The 21,853-nt window shown below is 35.8% G+C and overlaps 1 protein-coding gene across 3 annotated transcripts in view; it reads left to right on the plus strand.

Moving 5' to 3' along the window:
* The window catches only part of NBAS (NBAS subunit of NRZ tethering complex), a 187,445-nt gene that overhangs the window by 18,485 nt on the left and 147,107 nt on the right, over positions 1 to 21,853 (plus strand). For all 3 annotated transcript variants that reach the window (XM_068937157.1, XM_068937158.1, XM_068937159.1), the window contains 12 exons: positions 1,667 to 1,805; positions 2,599 to 2,664; positions 5,939 to 6,067; positions 8,902 to 8,965; positions 10,184 to 10,377; positions 11,683 to 11,940; positions 12,326 to 12,451; positions 13,849 to 14,000; positions 14,511 to 14,645; positions 14,914 to 14,992; positions 15,917 to 16,021; positions 16,260 to 16,396. In XM_068937157.1, coding sequence (XP_068793258.1) covers positions 1,667 to 1,805; positions 2,599 to 2,664; positions 5,939 to 6,067; positions 8,902 to 8,965; positions 10,184 to 10,377; positions 11,683 to 11,940; positions 12,326 to 12,451; positions 13,849 to 14,000; positions 14,511 to 14,645; positions 14,914 to 14,992; positions 15,917 to 16,021; positions 16,260 to 16,396 — 1,584 coding nt within the window. The remainder of the gene's footprint in view (positions 1 to 1,666; positions 1,806 to 2,598; positions 2,665 to 5,938; positions 6,068 to 8,901; positions 8,966 to 10,183; positions 10,378 to 11,682; positions 11,941 to 12,325; positions 12,452 to 13,848; positions 14,001 to 14,510; positions 14,646 to 14,913; positions 14,993 to 15,916; positions 16,022 to 16,259; positions 16,397 to 21,853) is intronic.

Raw genomic sequence — 21,853 nt, forward strand, 5'->3', positions numbered from 1 at the left:
GAACATAAATACACATGCTTCCAGACCCGTACAAAGGACTGCTCCAAGTGTTTACAAAGAGGTAGTTTTTGTTTGTTTTGTTTTGTTTACCTCTGTGGCAAAAAGTAGCTGCTATTTAAAAACAAAACAGCAAAAAACATAATAACCCCCCCCCCCCCCCCCCCCCCCCCCCCCCAGAACTTGCATGTTTTAAACTGAGTACTGAATACTTACTGCTATTGCAGAACTATTTCTAGACCTTCTAATCCATTCGGGCTTCTTGCAGCAAAAGGAGAGTCATAGGACTTTGATTTTTTTGCTAAAAAAAACCTGGTACTGTATTTAGACTTTGGCTAATGCTTATTTAAAAAAAAAAGCCGCAAAACAACAAACACTAGTCTTAGTCCATTAGAAATATTCATTTCATATTGTATGTGGGCATTAAATAAATACCAGTGCTGTGGGAGTTATGGCATGAGAAGATTTATTTAGATTGGGAGACTAGTCAGTCATTTAATAAATACAGAAAGCTGCTTCCTTGCTGCATCAGATATTATTCTATTATCTGGGTGATTAAGCGTTGTTGTACAATAATGTTGTTCAGTTGTAAAGAGCCTGAGAGGTCCAAGTGTGCAGATCAACATAATTTCCTGTAGTAAACTTAGTGTTCATTATATAGGAAGGGGATTCTCTCGTTCAGATGCATTAAGGAAGAATTCTGTGGATTTTCCTACCGGTGGCTCTTGTAGGAAATGTATGCTTTAAAATATACTCAAACTGTAAACGAGAGCTATATGAGGTTCAGCCACTAGGTGGTGGAATATTTCAAGAGTAACACAGACTTTGAAGACTGACTGGGCAGTATTCTCCTAGCTGAACTTCTTCCTTTTTCTATCTGTGCCTTTTCTGCAGATAGTTTGCTTTTTGATGGGTTGTTTCAGTTAACTGACACTTCCAAACAAACTTAGACCTCTATTCTCAAAGTCTTTGTCAAAGTAATCATCGGTTAAATATAAAACTCCTTGTTAATAATATCTGGGAACTTCAAGGAAAAATATTTTGCAACGTTTCAGTGGGAATCGGCACTAACAGCAAGGTTGTATCTCAGAGTTTTTAGAGTGTTGTCTGGTGTGTATAATGAAAGATGCTACCAGTTAGAGTGTGCGTGCAGTAATGTGGCTTTTAAAAACAAAATTGCCTTTGCCCGTTTGACTCTTTTTACAAAAGAGAAATGGCTTCTACTGTTCCTTGTTTGTTTATTTTAAACTTTGTGTTCAGTTACCAATAAATAAAAACCTAACGCTTCAACAGAATGGCCGAAGCTCTTCATAAGCTTAAATGATTTGTCACCGTTCTTTGAGGGTGGGGGAGAATCTCAAATTTGTAGCCATCTCTTGTTTTAAATGTTGGGAAACATTGGAAACTGTGTCTTATTTGGAAAGCCAGAGATAAGAACTGATGGAGATAAATGCCACAAATATTACTTAATCAACCCTAAATTTTTTATCTGTGAATGAGCACAGTGAATTTTGAAGTTCAAAGCTTATTGGGGCTGTTAAGTGTCTTAAAATACTTGAACCTTTTGATTAGTGAAAGCAAAGCTGCTATCACTCTGATTTAAGAAAGTTTAAAGAAAATGCCTGTCTTCCTGTAGGATATGAAACAGTGCCTTTTGTTTATCTTGCAGACTTTTACTTGTGGGAGGCTGTGAAACAGATGAAGATGGAGTATCTAAAGCAACTGGTTGTGGAATATCTGCTTGGAGAGTGTTGTCAGGTTCTCCTCATTATAAACTGGTCACTAGTTATGAAGATGACATTAGAACAGTAAGTATACGTCCTTGTTTTGTTGGATGATATTGCTACCGCCAAAATTATCTAATTGGAAACAGCCTGGATCTCTTTGCAAAACATTATATTAAATTCTTCTCTTCAAATTTTGTAAGTTATGATGTGGACTTCTAATAAGGTATGTATTCTCCCCTAGTATCTGCTCATTTTTACTTTTTCTGTAGTGATTTGAACTTTTAAGTTCTTGATTGTCATTTGTGGTTTTCAAAAGAAAAAAGTTTGCGGTGTAGAAATACACAAACTCCTCAGTTGTGTACTGGGATGTGTGTCACCTGAGTTTGCTGGAGAAAGTCTAGTTAGCTTTGTCATTTTATTCCTGCGTAAACTGAAATGCTTATTTCAAATGTGCTACCTTTTAAGTTTGACTCTTGGCCTCTTCAGCTTCTAGTGGAAATAAATGTTTCATTTGGTAACAGCTACCATGCGGCTATACTGAAATCAATGTACAGTATACTGTGACAAATTCTATTATTTACTTCTATATAGCTATCACCAAGTATAACAGTGAGTTGTTCATTTTATTGCAAATGGGTAGTGCTTTTCTGTTGGGGGGAAAAAAATCAAAATGGGACAATTTAAACAAACTGATGCCTCTTAATATTTTCCCTGTGTTACTTTAAAATTCTGTCAAGTTGCCTACTATTAGAGAATCCTACAGTGCAGTGTATTACTTCTCCGTTGCTTTAATGCTTTCAATTTGACTTAATTTTTGGTGCATAATTCAATGTATAAGATTCTTTCATTGTGTGATATGTTTCTCTTCTTACAGGCACAGAGGAAAGGATTATTAAGGATTATGAATTTGAAATTTTACAGCAGACGGGGAACAGAACAGGTAATAAGGTCTAGGTCATGCTCAGAAACGTCCTCTAGTAACATAATTGTCCATTAATGTAATGTCTGCCTGAGAGTCTGATTTGAAAGGAGTTAATTTATGCATCTGAAGCATTGCTATTTCTATAAAACTTATAAATAATAGATTTTTTTTTAGCTTTAAATAGGGTAGCTTACCTTTTATTTGGCTTTTTTTTTTTAGTAGATTCTTCTTTATAGTGACTTCAGTTTTATTTATTTATTTTTAAATCCAGTTAGTTGATCTACTAAAGCTCTTAGGAATCATTATTAATGTCAACAGACTGACAGGAACAGGTCTACTGATGTAGAGTTCAATCTTATATGTAATTTGTTATTCAAAAAGGAAGCTGTAAAAGGCTATCTACTGCTGTGTTAATAAATTGGTAATGACCGTAGCCTGTTAGGTGTTTCGTATATTCCGAAAGATAAAATGTTCAGACCTAACAGCACTTCTTAAGTATACACCCAAAGTTATTGCTTGGGAGCATCGAGGGGGAAGAGGGTAAAAAGTCCCAAAACCCAGCCCTCTGTAGTCCCCCACCCCCACCAGGAAATACACAAACAAGCCCCCAAAACATCTCTCCACATAGCCAGATATTTTCATACTTTGAGGGGAATAAAATGTGTTTTTAAATTCATCATCCGCGGCTCAAAGAGGGAAAGCAGACTTCTAGTTTGTTTATGAGGTACAGTGGAAAATTTTTCCTGAATAGCTCCAAGTGTTTGAGTCAAGCTTCCACTACCAGGATGCATGTGTTTTTATATATATATATATTTATATGTAGACTTTGGAAATGACCTTGGTAGGTTATTGGGATGTTTAGGGGACTGGTTAGCAGAAGAAATTGGATGCTTGATTGGAAGGGGAAAGGAAGTCTTTTTGATTCTCTCTCAAGGGTGGAATAGGGATTATTTTATTTCTTTCCTGGAAATTACGAAAGAGAGAAAGCTGAAGCAAACTTTTTAGTGGAAGGCTTGTACTGAATATGACTGTACTGAACTTCAACTTCACTGCCCTTGTCAGTAATAAACTTACAAAGAAAAGAAAAATCTGTTATTCGTCCTTGAATGTCCTAATCCCATTTCAGAGATAATAGTTTCAATATGTAAGGAATATTTTATATTCTTTGTGAGAAACTGTCAACAGTATTGAAGTATGACTGGCTCAGCCGCTAGAGGAGTGTTGTGTGGTGGTGGTGGTGGTGGTGGTGTTGTTTTTTTATTAGAACTAGCTGTGCTTGGGATTTGATTCATGGTCTTGCTTACTTAAATGACAGTTTTAAAATGGGAAGTGCCAACCTACTGGGGCTTTCAATATCTTGTTCTGCAGTTCCCCTAAGGGAACAAGCTGTTTACTGAGGCAGCATTGCCTGTTTTGCCAAAGGACTGTTTAATTTCTATAGATAACGATGCTCGGGATGTGAATTTGAATGTGTTGGTGACCCTCAAATATGCAAATTTAATAGCAGTAGGACTGATTACTGACTACTGAGTTAATGCTTAACCCTTGTTATGAACTGTGATGTACACCGTTGGTGGCGATCTGAATGGGATCTATAATTTAAGTATATGTTTTTAAGACTTGAAGACTCTTGTTGTTAGTCCTCTGCACGTGCGACTTGACTTGTAAAGAGAGAATTGCGATTAGTAGCCATGCCCCATTCCTTAGCTAACGATGCAAACTGAAGAACGTACTAGTGCACTCTGGGTGCCTAAGAACATACTCAGAGAACACAAAGAATTATTAGTAAATGGCATAACTTGTTTTAAAATTCTTATTTATATTTCTTTCCTTTTCGATTTAACAAAAACGAACCAAAGCAAAACATATTTTCAGCTTGGATGTAAGCAGTGCTCTCAGTTGCTAACTGCTGCTGCGTGAGAACAGTGAGCAGATTACTTATTCAACATTGTTTCTATAGCATGGGTAGGACTTCAGACAACTTGAAACAGTAAAGACAAAGAGAATGTTATCATCTTCAATTGATATTTGCTGGTAGCAAGTTCTAGAAGCTGTGTTAAAACTTCTTATTATATAGAGTTCGGGTAACTTTTCTGTAGTTTAGTTATGCTGAAGTATTTTCCAAGAAGGGAGGGACTAGCCTAAAAATTGATTAGTTGCAGACTGGGATACTTTTGAATCCTAAATTTTGTGTCTAATGTTACTATAGAATGAATCTTTAGTTAGAAAATTTTAAAAGGAAACTGCACTAATGAAATGGGATTTTAGACACTCCTCCCACTTAATATTGGTTTTATTTTGGTAATTTACATTGTACTGTATTTCAGTGAACATCAGACTCCCTGAGGACCTGAAGATCTTTCTGAAAATAGGATTTAGATTTTTAACACACTTTCTTTTGTGTTCAGAAATTTTTATGCTTTGCTAATGGCACTAAATCTGGCTTTAAAATGTGAGCATATATTTAGAGGCTCTTGTCTCATGGAAACAGTATATAGATCCAGTTGTAATTTTGCTTGAGTTCATGAAATAACGTGTTTGAAGGAGGGAAGAAAGTATATTTTTTGCCTCTAAGGTATCGAGAATTGAAGGAAAATTTGATCCAGGAGAAGCAATGCAAGGCTCTGTAGCCCTGATTAAAGCTTACTTGTTGATGTTGAACTATTTCTTCTATGTAGCCTTAATCTGATATTTGCTATATTGCTGCTTAGTCCATTCCGTTACCAAAGAGTTTCTTAAATTCAGTGTCCTGTCATGAACGATGAATTCTTCATTCTCACAAGAATCCTTCTACTATGTATTGTTTTCTCTGTTTGAATTGTAATAATGTGCATCCAAAAGTTTGTTTCTGGGAAGGAAGAGCCGCGTTCTATGCTGTATATATGCTCCTTGGGTGGGCATGGGGGGCAGGACAGTAGAGAATTGTGGTTGATGAACGTTTTCTTAAGCAGCTGGTTTGAGAACAGCCTGCAGTTTTTCTCAAGCTAGCTCTGCGCTGCTATTTGCAGCATATTTTCAAGTTTTATTTGTTATATGCTAATATGATACGGGAATTAATGTTCCTAAAGTTTTACTGGTATTAAGGTAGAGTACTTCCAGATTGTTTTTCCTATTTTTAGGAAAAACATTTGTTTGTATGATCTTCATGTGCTTATAATTGTCATGTGCTATATATGTTAGAAATTACAATTGAAAAAAAAGTCAATTGGTGCATGGAAGAGTAAAACGAGCGTTGAACTTATTTAAATGAACTTTTTTTTCTTTCTTCCTTTACTGACTTAATGGTTGGCAGGATGGAGTTTTTAAGATGAATCTTTCTCCTGATGGAGCTCTTCTGGCAGCTATTCATTTCTCGGGAAAACTGACAATCTGGTCTATTCCATCTCTCAGACAACAAGGAGAATGGGACCAGATTGACCAGGTAAGAGGGAAGTAGATAGTTTGATCATTGTAGCATATGTTTTAATCCTCTGGAGTTTGACTTTCCTTAGGAAATGAGAGAAGTTCAGATAGCTTTTTATTTAGCTGCCTTCTCTGTCTTTCTAGTCAGCTACTAACTTTTCAAGAGACCTGTGTTTAATTTTGCAATATTCTTCCTGTCTTTTGAATATATACCTCTAACTTGAAAAAGTAATTCTAACACAAGTGGTACTTTTTCATTATTTGTTATTTTTAATGAGACATTCCAATGAAAAATGAATAACACTGGTACAGGTAGGCTGAAATGCTAGTTTAAGGTGTAAGTGAATGCCAACATGTATAAATTGGTTTGAATGGTTGAAACCAAATTCTGCTTCAAATTTAATGTGTTAATCTTTTTCCTCCTGGAAAACGTTCCTTCTCTGCTGTGGGATAACACTCTAAAAATAGTTTATTCAAAAGATTGATGTCAGTAAGTCGCATGCTTTTTACAGGAATTATTTACAAAAATAAGTTAGGGAGCTTAAGTTAGGAATGGCCAGACACTTATGGACTTTTGCACGATTGGAGTAAATTGAGCCAATAGGCAATTAAGTTTTTAAAGAAAATTCTAATTAAAGGCCTAGGATATTTCAAATATTTATCTGAATTTCTCTGATTGATTTGACCTCCATTAATTATTGAATAATAGATATGGAAAAGCTTTTCACTTATCCAAGTAATGCGTGTTGTATTCTAAAATTGCAAGGCATGAACTGTGATATAAAATCCAAGCAGAGTAGCCGATCAAACAGGATGTGTGGTCACTAAACATAGATACAAATTAGCTTCAATATTTTCAGCATAAAACTTATCTTGATTATACATAAATGTTTCTTATTCTGCTGTGTACATACATATTTCTTATTAAAGAAATATTGTAGAAGGAAACATTTGCTGCTTAGTAGTAAACACTTGCTTTTGGTGAGCATGCTGATTAATAAATTCGTGTGTTAGCATGAAATGTTTGCAGTTTCTGGTGGTCCTCAGTGGTTTCCTTTTGCATGGTATATCTTTGCACAACGTATTGATTCCTTTGGGAATTCCAATCTAAAAATATTTTCTCCCTTTATTGTAGAATGTCTTAAGTGCTTCAGTTTTATGCGTTCATGTGAAATTCAGCTAGCTTTTCCCACAGCATGTTGAATTTCTTTGCGGGCCATGCATTGCACAATAGGTAGTATAAGGCCCACAATAAAACTTTTCTTGAAATTGCATATAGATACAGATTGTTATAGTGAGGAAGAAAATGAAATGAAGCCTGTTGTCTTCCTTTGGACATTATGACAAGAATGAAGTTAAAAGAACTCTTTCAAGAAAGCTTATTTGGTCGTCTTTTCTGCAATTTTTGTCTATTGGTTTAAGTCTTTAAAACTCTATAAAGATACAGCACGTTGCCATCCTGAAGCACATTGGTATGCTGTTATTTTCTTGATCTAATTGCAATAGCAGGATTTCTGATGAGAAAATACAATTTTGACTGACTTTTTGGTTCTTATAGTTAGGTGGTCAGATCTGATTAGGTCATATTGACTATAAAATGTGAGTCCAGGCTTGTTTAAGAAAGTACTTCACACAAAAAAAACCCCAAACCCCCAAAAACCAACAAACAAAACCCAACCACGTGCTCCAATGTTGGCAAAAGTGGTGTATAATACCTTATTTGTCTTCCTTAAGACTTTCATGAGAACACAAATTTCTCTCAAAGATGTTTACAGTGATTTTTTTTTTTTTTTTAAGATAATGAATAGGCATTCTGAACCTATTTCCAGCATTTTATTTATCTAGTGAGGGTGACACAGAGGTGTGTTGCAGTACTTAACTATTTCCAGAACGATTTCATGTGTAAAACTGGTGTCCAAATGTAACATATTCTAGTAATGTGTGTGATTTAGGCTTCATTTTCACACAAACATATTTGTCAAACTTAAAGTGGCCTCATGTTTGCTTTTAATTGTAGGTCCCTCTCTCTTTCTACTCAAAAATTAAGCCTGAAAACCACCTTTTGCGTCATCTAGGCTTGTCTGAGCTATGTAATCTGCTTGTACTTCCATTGAGTTGCCGGTTAGGCAGGATCAGTGTCATTGTTTTTGCTTAGTGTCCATGTATTCTAACGTTATCAAGTGATAATTTAAAAAAAAAAAAAAAAGACATTACAACAGCTTTTTGTTAGTTCTGAATATTACATTGCACCGTAAAGTGTCACAGTACATCTACGTATATCTGTCCAAGAAAAAGGAAAATCTGTTCCAGTGCTCAAAGGAGAGGATGTGATAGATGCAGAGGTTAAGTAGTACTGTTTTTCTTGCTGCCGTAAAATTGAAAGGGGCTATATAATAAGAACTAAAGTATAATTTCTGTGACCCAGTACTCAGCTAGTACATAGAAGCATTACAGGGAACAGCAGAAGAACTATTTTGGAGATTCGTCTATTGCATGTTTAAAGTCCTAAATAGAGATGTGAAAAAATAACGCCTGACAGGCTTCTGAATGCTGGATATTCTATTTTTCAGAAATGTTTAAGGTATGGTTACTATTTAATGCTGACTAGACCAGGTGTCATGATATTCTTGACATCTGATGTTGTATTTTAGGAAACCAGTAGTTTGTTTTGTGCCCCCCCCCACAATGTCACTGTTCAGGGAAAAGTACAATTTCACTACAGCAGGTGTATATTCTCTGTTCAGGAAAGACTTCATTTATGTGGGAGCATTCTCTCTGAAAAATGAGTGAGTCAGCAATGGAGAAAGTGTATCAAATTTATTAAATTACTTTTTTATTTTATTTTATTTTTAGCCAGGTTATGATGAGATCAACCCGGACTGGAGGCTCTCTGTTGAGAAAAGAAAGAAAATAAAAGGTATGTGATGCAGTCAGATCATTATTTTAAAAACTTGCGTAGTTAAAAGTATTTACACAAAGATCTGAAATGGTTACCTACATCTTAATTAGGATAGTTGTTGAAACTGTATGTATGATTTGAATTTATAGCATGACTAAATGAGTGTCACAATACAGGATGTTTAAGACCCTCTTGTAGGATCTTGTTCTGAAGCCATGACCATAAATAAGAGGATATTTCTGCTAATACAGGACTTAATTCATTTATTATTAATCATGAAATTGTGACTCCATAGTATACTGAACATTCAGCAAGAATCTCATCTTGTATCGAAAGCAATTACATCGTGATGTAGTAGATAACATTTTTGGAGTCCAATCTTAAATCTAAACTGAAATTTATCCTTTCTGACCATGAATGTCTGATAAATCTTGGAAGTTAACAACATTTGAAGAGATTACTTACATACTCTGAAACAAAGGGCCTTTGCTCCTTCCACCCTTATTTGCCTTGTCAAGCAAGTTCTCTGTACTTTGTTCCCCAAATTCAGGCTGTTGTGTACAACTGTTTATCGCCTCATTTTTGCATGGCACTTTCAAGAGTGCAGAAATCAATAGCTGTTCCATGATCCATTTCCTAGGGCTTGTATGTGCCTATATTATTAAAAGATCTCTGTTACTTTGTACCGTTTTTCTTGATTCTGTTTTTGGGTTAGCGTACCTGACCTTCATGCTTAGTCTGCTGGCTAAGCACTGAAGTGGCAGAAAAGTGATAAACTGATCTATTTCCCAGTGATGTTTGGGAAAAAGTGATTTTCAACAAGGAGGTGGGAGATCAGTGTATTGAGCAGGTGCAGTGAACTTTGTTGTGGCGAACTTTTTGCCACAATATCCAGCTAACATAATCAAAATGATCTTAGAAATAACATAGTTTCCATTTTCTTTTTTTATTTTTTTGCGCTTTAATTTTCTTAATAACCTTCTTGTAGGCTCTTTCAGGAGCCTTGTCTTTAATTGTCGCTTATCTTGAAAAGCAATGCAGCCTCTTCTGATTTATGTCAGTAATGTGTCCTTTGCCAAGGAGATCTGCTCAAGGCTGGCATAGAAAGTATTTAAACAGATCTTTATTGAATATCTAAAGTTTTGTCATGGTTTTGTGCAAGGAAATCAATTTACTCTGCATTCTTTTTCCAAATAACAGTGTTTTTTGTGGTTTTGGGGTTTTTTTTTTTTTTAGATAAAGAATCCTATTACCCGTTGATAGATATAAACTGGTGGGCAGAAAATTCTGTGATCCTAGCTCGCTGCTCTGGTGCATTGACTGTGTCATCAGTCAAGTCATTAAGAAACCTGCTGGGAAAGCCATGTGAATGGTTTGAGACTTCTCCTCAGGTCACTTCCGCTCACGATGGAGGATTTCTAAGCCTGGAGGTGAGGAATGCACGTAAGCAAATACCTTTCTGGAATACAATAGAAATGTAATATTTGTATAGATGATGCTGAGGGTTTTTAAAATAGGAATAGTGATTCTATTCCTGTATCTCTCAGAAGATTTATTCTCTCAGAAGATACATTCTGCAGGGAAATTCTGCACTTGCTGCAATTTACATGTTTTTACAAAAACTTAATTGCTAAATCACTAGCAGAGATCAGATGTGCGACCTCTAGAAGGCTAAGTTTGGATGAGAGGAATCTTGCTGCAAGAAACAGTTTGTGTAGACAGAAGAGTCAGTTTTGATTTCTTCGTATGTTAGTGCATTTGAAGAATACCACAGGCATCCCTCTCCCATTTTGAAACAGATTCCTCTTACAGAGGGAATATATTTAAGAGAAATAATGAGCAAATTTAAAGTAAGGTCAAGCCCTGTAAGATCTTTTTTTTTTTTATTTTTATTTTTTCCCCTGGTGTGTGTGTGTGTGTGTGTTGACCTTTATGTTCTGTGCCTTCTTAGAATCTTTTCAGCAGTAGTATTAACCGGAGATTTTATTTGAAACTGAGAAAAGGACTCTTTCCTTAATCTTGCACTGAAATAGATCTTAAAAGTTTAAAATATTTATCAGAATATCTCAATCTAAATACATCTCTAAGCTTGCATGTATGGGTTTTTTTGTTGTTTTTTGGGGGGGGAGGGGTTTGGGGGGTTCAGGGGCATTGAGGAGGTTTTAAGGGAGTTTATTTGGGGTTTTTGGGATGTGTGTGGTGTGTGTGGTGTTTTCTTTGTTTGTTGTCTGTTGGGTGTATGTGTTGGGTTTTTATTTATTTATTTATTTATTTATTTATTTTTTAAAGGAAGCTTTATTAGTCTGGAAATTGTATTTAGCCAATGATTAACATATTACAGCCTAAGGAAGAACAATCTGAGATTACACTTACCTTGAACAGATTAATTGGCTTCAGTTAGCTAAGAGTTGAAATCATTGTAATAAACTATGTAACAGTGTACTAAGATTAAAAGTCTCCATTGTTCTGTCCTGTTCGGGGTGGTGTAGGACCTGTAGTCTAATAGTGGGTTACTATAGGAAGCCTTTCCCTTTGCTTCAGTAGATAAGGGATGAAGCCTTCAGTCTAGGAGAAGGCAGATTCAGTCAGGGTTAAGCAAGCCAAAAAACAAAGACTTTAAAGGGGAAGGGAAGGAAGGTTGTTGTTTATGAAGACTGAAGTGCTGGAAGGTTAGTGTCTCAAATGAGGTGAGATGTACTAGATGACACCCTCATATTCTACTGTTCTCTGTGTAGTGTGAGATAAAACTGGTTCCAAAGAGATTACGCTTGGAGAGCAGGCCTGGTGATGAAGATGAAGGAGATGACGATTCTGACTCAGATGAGGAAACTTCTGCTAAGGCCAGGTACTTTAGCTACCTAAAACAAGGCCTATACTTTGTGACAGAAATGGAACGATTTGCTCCTCCACGAAAACGTCCACGCACAATTACAAAGAATTTCCGCCTTGTCAGTTTGAGATCTACAACCCCAGAGGAGCTTTACCAGAGAAAGGTGAGTATAGGGTTACAGTTGTGTCTCTGATAATAAGATTTATTTAGAAAGAGCTGCTGTTCTTTAATTATTCTTACTGTATTAACAGAAGGTTTTAGGTCCCTGTTTCTAAGGGTCTTATAGTTGACAGTGTGTTGTTTGCCTAATCTGAGACATCATTGGTTAAAAACAGTGTTGTTATAATAATTCAAATGAGATGATGGTTGCAGGTCGTTGAGGAAACGCTATTCATGACCGAGTAGGCCGGAACTGGAAGTGGACTTACGTGAGTATTTAACAACAGTGGCAGGCCTGGCAAATATATTGAATGAAATCAGTTTGTTAGTTTATTATTGTTAGTTCATGCAGAAATCAAATGACATTCATTTTTGTGTTTGCTTTCTAGATTGATAGTGAAGAATATGGGGAAGCTCTATCTTTAGCTCAAACGTACGGCCTTGATTCTGATCTTGTGTATCAAAGACAGTGGAGGAAATCAGCTGTTAACATTGCTTCAATTCAGGACTACTTGGTGTGTGCAATTTTTGATTTTTAGTCTTTCTTATCAGAACAGCTACTTTATCTTCACGGAAATTGAATTCTGAATTGTATTCTAATTCACGTAACATATATTGGTGGCAATTTGGAGAGCTGTCCTGTGAATTCTGCTTCATGTACTGTGGAAGAGAGTGATCCTGTTATACTAACTGAAGGCCTGATCCAGAGACCGTAGAAGTTAATGACAATCTTTCCTTTGTTGTATGTTCTAATTTTGGCTAATAGCAACATTCTTTTTCTAGTGTAATCTCTCCCATCTGCAGCAGCAGACTCTTGCACAGTAAATGAATAATAATAATAACTGGAAATATAATGCATTTAAATGACTTCTAAATATTTTAGAAAATTATATGGCAAGGTGAAGTTGGTATCCATAACTTTATGGGAAGATTTGAAAACCAAACTCTATATTAAACTATTGCCTATAAACTGGAGTTTTCTAGTAGAATACAATGGTGGAATTTTCTGTCTTTCTGTCTTGGAAGAAAGAAACCTAGCATGCACAAGCATTGTCAAAGATGCACAGCCTAGTCATGCTATGGTGTAAAGTCTTCCAAGAGATCAAGAGAAATAGCATCTGATCTTGGTGTGTGTGGTGGGTTTTTTTTGTTTTTATTTTTTTTAAGTTAGGTATTAGTTGAAGGTCAAAATAAGATTTTGCAAGTAACTGTTCTCCATATGTTATGTAATCTGAACTGAAGATCAACAGATAAGGCCAATAATATTTTGTGACCTTGGTGTGTTCTTTCTGCCACAGAATAGTATAGGCACGTAGGGAGGCTGATGTTGAAAATGAGTGCTACTGTGGAGGTACACTGGATCTAAGATAATTTTATCTTTAGCCCCAAAACATCATAGAGAGGAATGATACTAATTAGGAAATAAAAAGGAAGTAATAGATTCTGTTCTGATTGTGAAAGTTCTGTTAAATCATTTGGCATTTCTGTGCCGTTTTCTGCCTTACAGACTCTGGGGAAAGTTTGCTGTTCACACAGCACTTTACTTCTCTTTAAACTGGTGTGCTGTCTTCTATGAGCATTTATTATCTTTAGGATGAAGTTTATCTTTCTCGTGGTGGAACTGGGCTTCTCTTTGCTAGTCAACATAATCATTAGCAGAGCTCTGAAAAGAGACTTAGCTCTGTTGCATCAACTAAATAGAATGAAGTCCGTGTACGGATAAACTGAGATGCAGACTTCAGCATTTGTGAAGTATTTTCCTTACCTCTTTTGTTGTTCACATTGCCCATCATCAGATTAATTTGACTTTTTAAGTAGAAGAGAGATGCTAGAAAACATTAACATCTCTGGCTGCATTGCTGTGTGTTGAAGCGTGTGGTATTGTGCATATGGCTTTCTTGTTCTTGGACAGAGTAAAATTAAGAAGCGAGCATGGGTTCTGCATGAGTGCTTGGAAAGGGTTCCAGACAACGTGGATGCTGCTAAGGAGTTGCTTCAGTATGGCTTGAAGGGCACAGACTTGGAGGCTCTTGTGGCCATAGGAAAAGGCGAAGATGGTGGCAGGTTTGTGAAGAGATGTTTTGCTTTATTTTCTTTTTAAAGAATGTTGTATCAAGTGTTTTTTAATAATTTGAAGTTTATCAGCTATTAATGAAAATCTTAAGAGGCTTTGCAGGACAAAGAAAGAAATGTAACACTTTGAGTCAGACTAATCTAAACATCCACAATGGACCTATTCCCATTTTACCTTTTTTTACTTTGTACTGCATCTTTCCTCTTCTCTGGATGTCCTTTATCCTCATCGCAGAACTTCTGAAGTCATAATTTTGTGAGAATCTATTTATCTGCCGCCTCTTCTGGAGCTGCTCTTAGCAAAACAGGTTTTAATTGTTATAACGAGTTTCTGTTTTTTGGAGTGGTGAGAGGAAGAAAACAGAAGACATTCATTTTCAGTTAAAGTTAGTTTAGATTTTTAGTGAAGACTGAAAGCAGTGTTAATGTATTTTATTGAATAATTAGTTCTTCGCATAACTTTTTGGTACCAGCATTGATTTCTTTGTCTTCTTCATCCAGATTTATCTTACCGGGGGAGGTGGACATTGAAATCCCCTATGAAGAATTTTTGTCACCAGACGAAGAAGCAGAGACTAGAAAGGAAAAAGAGGCCAGGAAGCGTCAAGAACTGCTTTTATCAGTAAACTTCTCAAAGTAAATGAAATGTCAGGCCACATTCTATTCAGATTTGTAGGATTTTAACTACATAATTGCAAGAACTTAATTGCTCTCATGTATGTTAATTCTGATTGGAAAATCATTTACACCATCAATTGACGTTGAACAGTGTGGAAGTTCTCAGTTTACTTAATTTTTGATATGTTCCAGTGCATGCAGTCATTAAAATGTATAACTGTTGTCTTCATGTGCATATTATGTGCAGTAGCAATCGCAAATATTACAATTCCTGTTTTGAAAACAGGCTAACACTGGAACAAAAAGAACTCTGCCGTAGCAGGCTGAAACTGCTGACTTATCTCGATCGCCTTGAAACCTATGAGGTGAGGAAACTTGATGACTGGCTAAGGTTCTTTTTGTTTTCAGTTCTGTAGGTATTCCTATGGCTTTTTTGTTGCATCATCAGATTTTTTTTTTTTTATTGTATACTGTAGTAGTAATGCTTATAGTCTTCTTGAAGTATACCCGTGTCTCACTTGAGAAATGTAAGCTGTTTTCTGTTCTAGCTACTATGCTTCCTCTGCTTCACTGTTACAAATAACTAACTTCTAGTGTTGAAAGGCAGAGCTGGGTCTACCAGGAAGCCTGTTTTGAACACTTTTATGTTTTGCAGGCCAAACAGGGGCAGTAATTTCCCTATTTCAGGAACAGTCATATCCATTTTAAAGTGTATGTCTAAAGTATATAGATTAAAAGCCGTTGGCATTTACAAGTGTCTATGATGTTAAATCATGATATAGTGAGAGAGGAAAACTAATACATCTTGAGCAGTTGAATATTTTTGAGTATTGGAAATAAGTCATTTAACATCAGACGTGGATCACTATGTTGCTCTGAACCTTTCTGTGTCAGTCTAATTAGCAAGTTATATTCAAATTTCTCTAGTGAAACTCCTGTTCCTTCCATGAGTTTACAGAAGTGAAACTTTTTTCAGTGTAGAAAATGTGTTTTGCTTAGTTTTCATTTTAATTTTGCAGCTGGCACTTTTTAAGCTATGATTTTGACACACCCCATTGTATCTGATGTTGTCTAAATGCTAACTAAAATAAGTCAGAAAATGGTCTTAGCTTATCGGTCAAAAAATGCATCTGGTTTTCAAATTGAAGTAAATAGGAAAAACTATGCGTTTCTAGATAGAGCTCATGTTTAGTCATCCTACCATAAAGAATTTTTTTTTTTTTTTTTTTTTTTTACTAATTAAAAGATCTACCAAAGTATGAAAAAATGCAATCTTAATTCTTTTTAAGGAAATCCTTGGAGGGCCTCATGCAGCTGAGCAGAACTATGATAGTGAATTCTTCAAGAAGTTCAGAAATCAGAATATTGTACTTTCAGCAAGAACTTATGCTCGGGTATTAATATTTATCATGTTAAACTATAAAATTCTTTGGGTTGAATCTCAGTGGGAGTTTAAGAGGAGGATATATTGGTTTGATTATAAATAAATGCATGCAGTGACCCAGAGATAATTTTTAATTATAAAATGTTCTTTATATTTAAAGTTTTATTGTATGACTCAAACATATTAATTGCTGAGATTCAAGTCAAATCAGGGCTAGTTCTACAGTGTTTTATTGTTTTACCTTTTAGGAAAGCAATGTCAGAGCATTGGAAATCTTGTTCACTTTCCATGGGTCGACTTTGCTTCCACACAGACAAGCAATTCTCTCCAATTTTCCAGAGACTACTTCACCGCATGAATATGCTTTCTTATTGCCTGAAGCTTGGTAAGCATGCATTAATGGATATTAATTAAAAAAAAAAAAAAAAAAAAGCTTAATTGCCTTATTGGTCTCCATGTTTGGCAATCTACTGTTTAATTTTGCCTAGAATCAAGAGAGCAGCTTTGTCTTCATATACTGCACTTTGTTTTATGTTGTGGTGTCTATGTAAACCGAATGAGTTTGTTATTTACTTTCTCTCTATTTTGGAAGCCTTTCAGTCCATCTTGGTTATGATTAGGAACGTAAAGAATTTAAGTGTAATTATTGCCTTTATACATAAAAGGAAACATGGCCTTTTCTAGCCTGAAGCTGTCTAGGTTTTCAGAGATGTAAATGTTAGTCTGTAAATGGCTTGTAATAACAACTAGCATTAAAAAATGAATAATATGCGTTCATCTCCTTAGAAGGACTATAAAGATTACTTTTTTTTTTTTTTGGATTGATCTTACATGCAGTTTAACACTTAAACAGCCAATAATTTAACGATTATGAATCTCTTTATTACTGACTTTTTCTCTCCTTACCAAAGGAGAATTGTGAAAAGCCTTAAATCCAGACTCTCTACTCTTCACTTTTGCATTTTTTGAAGTAAACTTCAATACTGAAATGAGAAGCTTCAGAAATATTTGTTATCAGTATAATTCTCGGACAGCTTCCTCTTACTAGTTCTGAAGTGATTGATTCTATCTGTGAAATCATAAAGAAAATTCCATACAGCCTTGTCTTTTAGCTCAGGTTTAAATGAAAGGGAGAATTGTCATCTTTAGAGAAGCTGAAAAAACTATGTATAAACTTAAAGAGTTATTGCAGCTGTGTGGAGGAGAAACCGAAAACCAGTCAATGAAAAGACTCGGTTTGTTTCAAGAAATAGTTTGAAAGAATTAAAACACTTGTGTACATCAGATTAAAACACATGCTACTTTAATGAGAATTAAGTGGCATTCTTGGTTTTGGAGAATATTATAATAAAAAATGCTTTCAGTGAACTACTTTACTGTTAGACTAAGGTCTTAAACTTTAGAGAGAGAGAGAAGGAAATTTAAATGAGATGTTTAGACTTAAAGTTGAAGCTACAAGCAGACCTTGTGTCGGTGAACTGGTGGTTTTGTCCTTGAACTTTTACTTTTAATCACTCTCTAGTGGCATCTCTAACTCTTTTTCTTCACTTTTTTTTTTAAAATAGAATCACTTTTATTTTGTGCTAAAAAGAGGGGGTGTGATTTGACCGCTCAGATTAGACTGAGATTAGGTGTAACAAACATTATTTTAACATAAACATTTATTTTAATTTCATGTTTACATAACTGTGTAGTAACTTGGTTATATAAAGAGCTCACAGACACTTATCAGGTTCCCTGTTTTAACTAAATGGGATAATACTTAAGTATTTATTTGGACAAGTAACGCATCCATTTGTGGACACAATTCAAGACGTTATATATGCAGTGTCCTTGGTTTATAGGCATTTTTCAGCAAATATTGAGGCCTGTTAGTTGCTAGCAATTTTGCAATTACACAGCAACCAAACAATTTCAGTATTTTTCATCTTTGTACTCTAAAACGTTTCTTCATTTTTTTTTTTTTTTTTCTTTACATTGCATTATAGATGCCTGGTCATCATAACTGTAATTAACAACATAGTTATGACTATTTATGGTTCTTCACAGACAAGTAGCATTCAGCAATTACTTTTGTGACAAGTAAAGTTGGGAAATGAGTTCAAGTTCAAGCAACAGTTAAAAATTAGAAGTCAGCTGACAAAACAAGCCTTAGTCTCCTCAGAAGATCCATTTCATTTAACAAATGCATATGTGAAAGACTTATATAAAACCTAACTGTGTTTTCAGAATGCCTTTATTATACTAACTCCAAACGCATTTTTTCCTGTGGTTAAATACCTTATCTTTTAAGAACTTTGTCTTTAAGTTTGTGCTGAAAAGTGCTTGGAGAATGATGTTATAGGGTTTAGGGTGCCAAACAGTTTTGGCACACTTTGGAAACTTAGTGACAAAATTTATGTTTGTGTGCAAGATCACACAAGAGGGAAGAACTATCTGAAAGAAAGATGAAGTAGTTTGAAGCTGCAAAGAAGGCCGACAGCATCCTGAGCCACGTTAAGCAAAGCATTGCCAGCAGGTCGAGGGAGGTGGTGATCCTTTCCCTCTGCTCAGCGCTGGTGAGGCCACAGCTGGAACACTGTGTCCGGTGCTGGGCTGCCCAGTACAAGAGAGATATGAACTTACTGGAGTGAGCCCATCAAAGGACCTGAAGTATCTGTTGTATGAGGAGAAGCTAGGGCTGTTCGACTTGAAGAAGAGAAGGCTCAGGGGATCTTATCCATATGTATAAATGCCTGATGGGGGAGGTGGGGGGAGAGGATGGGGCCAAGCTCTTCAGTGGTGCCCTGTGACAGGACAACAGGAAACAGGCTCAAACTGAAAAACAGAAAATTTAATTTAAACAGAATGGAAAAAAAGGATGTTCTTTCCCCTGCCCTGTTAGGGTGGTTATCCTCAGAGATACTCAGAACCTGACTGGACGCAGCCCTGAGCAGCCTGCTGTAGCTGACCCTGCTTTGAGCAGGAGGGTTGGCCTAGGTAATCTCCAGAGGCCCCTTCTGACCTCAATGATTCTATGAAAATTTAACATTTTAGTATTGTGAAGAATATTTGTTACTCTGATTTTTTTTTTTTTTTTAAGCTATTCATACCGATCTTCGAAAGAGATCGTTCCTTGGATGTCATAATGATGCTCTGTGTATTGAAACAATTTTGTCTTTTTTTTTTTTTTTTACACGTTTCAATTTTGAAATTAGTTTTGAAGCATATATCTCAGTGCTCATAAAAAGAATTGGGGAGCCTTCATTATGTAAAATTTTACAATATGACTTGGAAGTGTTACTTTAGAAGAATTTGGGGTAGCTATTGCTTTTTCGTGGTAGACTTCCACCTCTATAGTTAATTTTTTCACTATTTCTAGTTTTAGCATTCCCACTGGGTAATTTTCTGTGTTGAAGAGGTTTTATTCTTCATGTTCTTTCCCTGACATTTTTTCCAGGTTTACAGTACTGTTTGGAGGGAGAAACTGCTTCTCTCTTAGCAGCGGTTAACAATACATTTGTTTCTATCCAATACTTACCAATGTCCCTTTTATCATCTAGCTAGCATTTAGACAGCATGGAGTTATGGTGTGAAAACCCTTGTTTATCTTAAGGCGGCAGTTAGGACCTTAAGAGAAGCTATTGCAATTGGTTCCAATTTTTCATAAGTTTTATAAAGTGAGGTGGAAGGAGGAAGGTTTTTCTTTAAGGATGCTGCTGTGTGTGGATATGATGTTTTGTTGGTGTTCTGAAACAGCGAATCCTTTCTGAAACATTTTCTGTGTTCTTAGTTTATAAGAAATTGACTTTACTGCAATTTTGTCTCCTTGCACATAAGAGGAAATATTTCAACGTTAATTTACTAGGGTATTTAAAGATGTGAAGTTATGGGTTAAGAATTTAGTTTTTCTCCACAGTCCAAAAGTGTAAGTATGTAATTTCACCAGTTCTGAATCTTTATTCCTGTAGTAGATCAGCTTTCCAGTGCGAGGCTCAGTTATGTGCTGGTTCACACTTCTGTAATTTGCAGTGCTGATAATGTCGTAGTATAATTATATTTCCGTTGAGACACTTGTCTTTGTTTGGAGAGCTGCAAAACGGGGATGAGAGCAAATCGCATAAACAATATTGTTTTCTTTTTAATATTTTTTTTCTTGTGTATATTTCAACTATCCTTCTTCTAAAACTAACTTGTCTGTGTTTTGAGACTGATTGCTTGTGTAGTATTGTGAAAAATGTTCCCCGAAACTTCATTTTCTAATGAAGGCTTAAGTTGTAGAAAATAACTCAGTCTCAAAGGATTTATTTTAAAATGGAAATAAGATATATATTTTTTCCAAATAGCCTCAGCTTCTGAAAATTCTTGATTATTTTTGATTCCTGGAAATCATTTTTGAGTTTACTGTGCCTTTTATTTCTATTTTTTTTTTTAATGGGAAATTGATATGAATAGAATTACTGGTATTCTGTAGGTATACGATTATTATGAAATCCAGATTAGATAAATATAGCTACCTTTACTCTTCTGTAGAAAAGAATATGTAGTCATAATTTACCTCAAATAAAATGATTGGACAAGATCATGATATAACTCATGAAACTCTTTCATTCCCACATTACGTAAAAATTTGTAAGTGTTGGCTGAAATAAACTACTGAACAAAAGGAAAATGTTGCAAATATATAAAGCCCAATATTTTAATCAGGAGAAAAAATCTTCAGCGTTTCAGCCTACAAGCCTCTTCTCAGCTTATAGAGGTTGTAATTACAATGGTCTTATTGATAATGCTCAGGAATGATTTGGTGTGTCTGCCCTCGTGAACTTTGACTCTAGACAAATCATGTATGATTCCAAGTTGGAAAACTAGTTAGTCTCTCTTTTCTTAAGTTGCATACTGTTGGACTTATGAAATAGTGTGTGTATTGGACGTCAGAAAGATTTTGTCCTTTCAGAAAAATAGATCTCTGTGATTTCTTGTAGCTCATTAATTGTATTTGTTGAAAATTAGGCTGTAATGGTCTGTTCCAAGAGATTCCAAGAGGATAACTGGCTGGCGCAGCGCCTGTGGTGAGACCCCTAACGTGGACCACTCGTAGCATCCCGTGAGAGTGCAGCTTGCCCTGATGGCATTGCTTGACGAATGCCTAGTTCCACGCCATTGCTGATCAGCCTCCTGGAGCTCAGGGTGCGCTCTCAGCAGTGTGCTGCTCTGGAGACAAAAAAGCTTTTGATGGAGGAAATAATATATTGTGTGTGTGGTGGCAGAGAGAGGAGGGTGAGTGATAGCTGGGAGTTATCCGTGGTTTATCTGTTTATATGAAACACTTCAGAAGATAAACGGGCTGGTTACCAGCTGGAGATCTTTGAGATGATGCCTGCCCTTACGGAAATCTGCCACTTTGATCCCTAACTGCAGGAGTAATCTGTGGTTGAGGAAAAGGTTGAGATCCTGTTGGACGTGCTGCCTTGTTTGTGCATGGAACAGGTGAGGTGGAACAAGTACATACCTCTAGGTAGGGCCTAGGAAAAAGTACTGGAGAAAAAATTGCTTATTGTACAACAACAGCAATGTTAATGCACATATAAGTGCAATATCTGAAGTTCCTTCCTGATGAGAAATGTTTTTGTAAAGGTTGTGTTATAACTGCCACTTCATTGAGTCGAGAGCCTCCAGTTAAGGTGCACGTGGTAAATTCTAAATACTTGGTGGCAGAAATGATTGTGCTAGAGTATTTTATGAAAGCATAACAGAGTTGTTTTTCTTGTTATAGTTATGTCATCTGCATTGGGATAGACTTGAGAGGCTGGTGTCCTAAAAAGCCTTACCAGTCAAAAAAAATTGGCATAACAAATAGGAAATT

The sequence above is a fragment of the Struthio camelus genome, chromosome 3 (genome assembly GCF_040807025.1).
Source record: "Struthio camelus isolate bStrCam1 chromosome 3, bStrCam1.hap1, whole genome shotgun sequence".
NCBI classification, from domain to species: domain Eukaryota; kingdom Metazoa; phylum Chordata; class Aves; order Struthioniformes; family Struthionidae; genus Struthio; species Struthio camelus.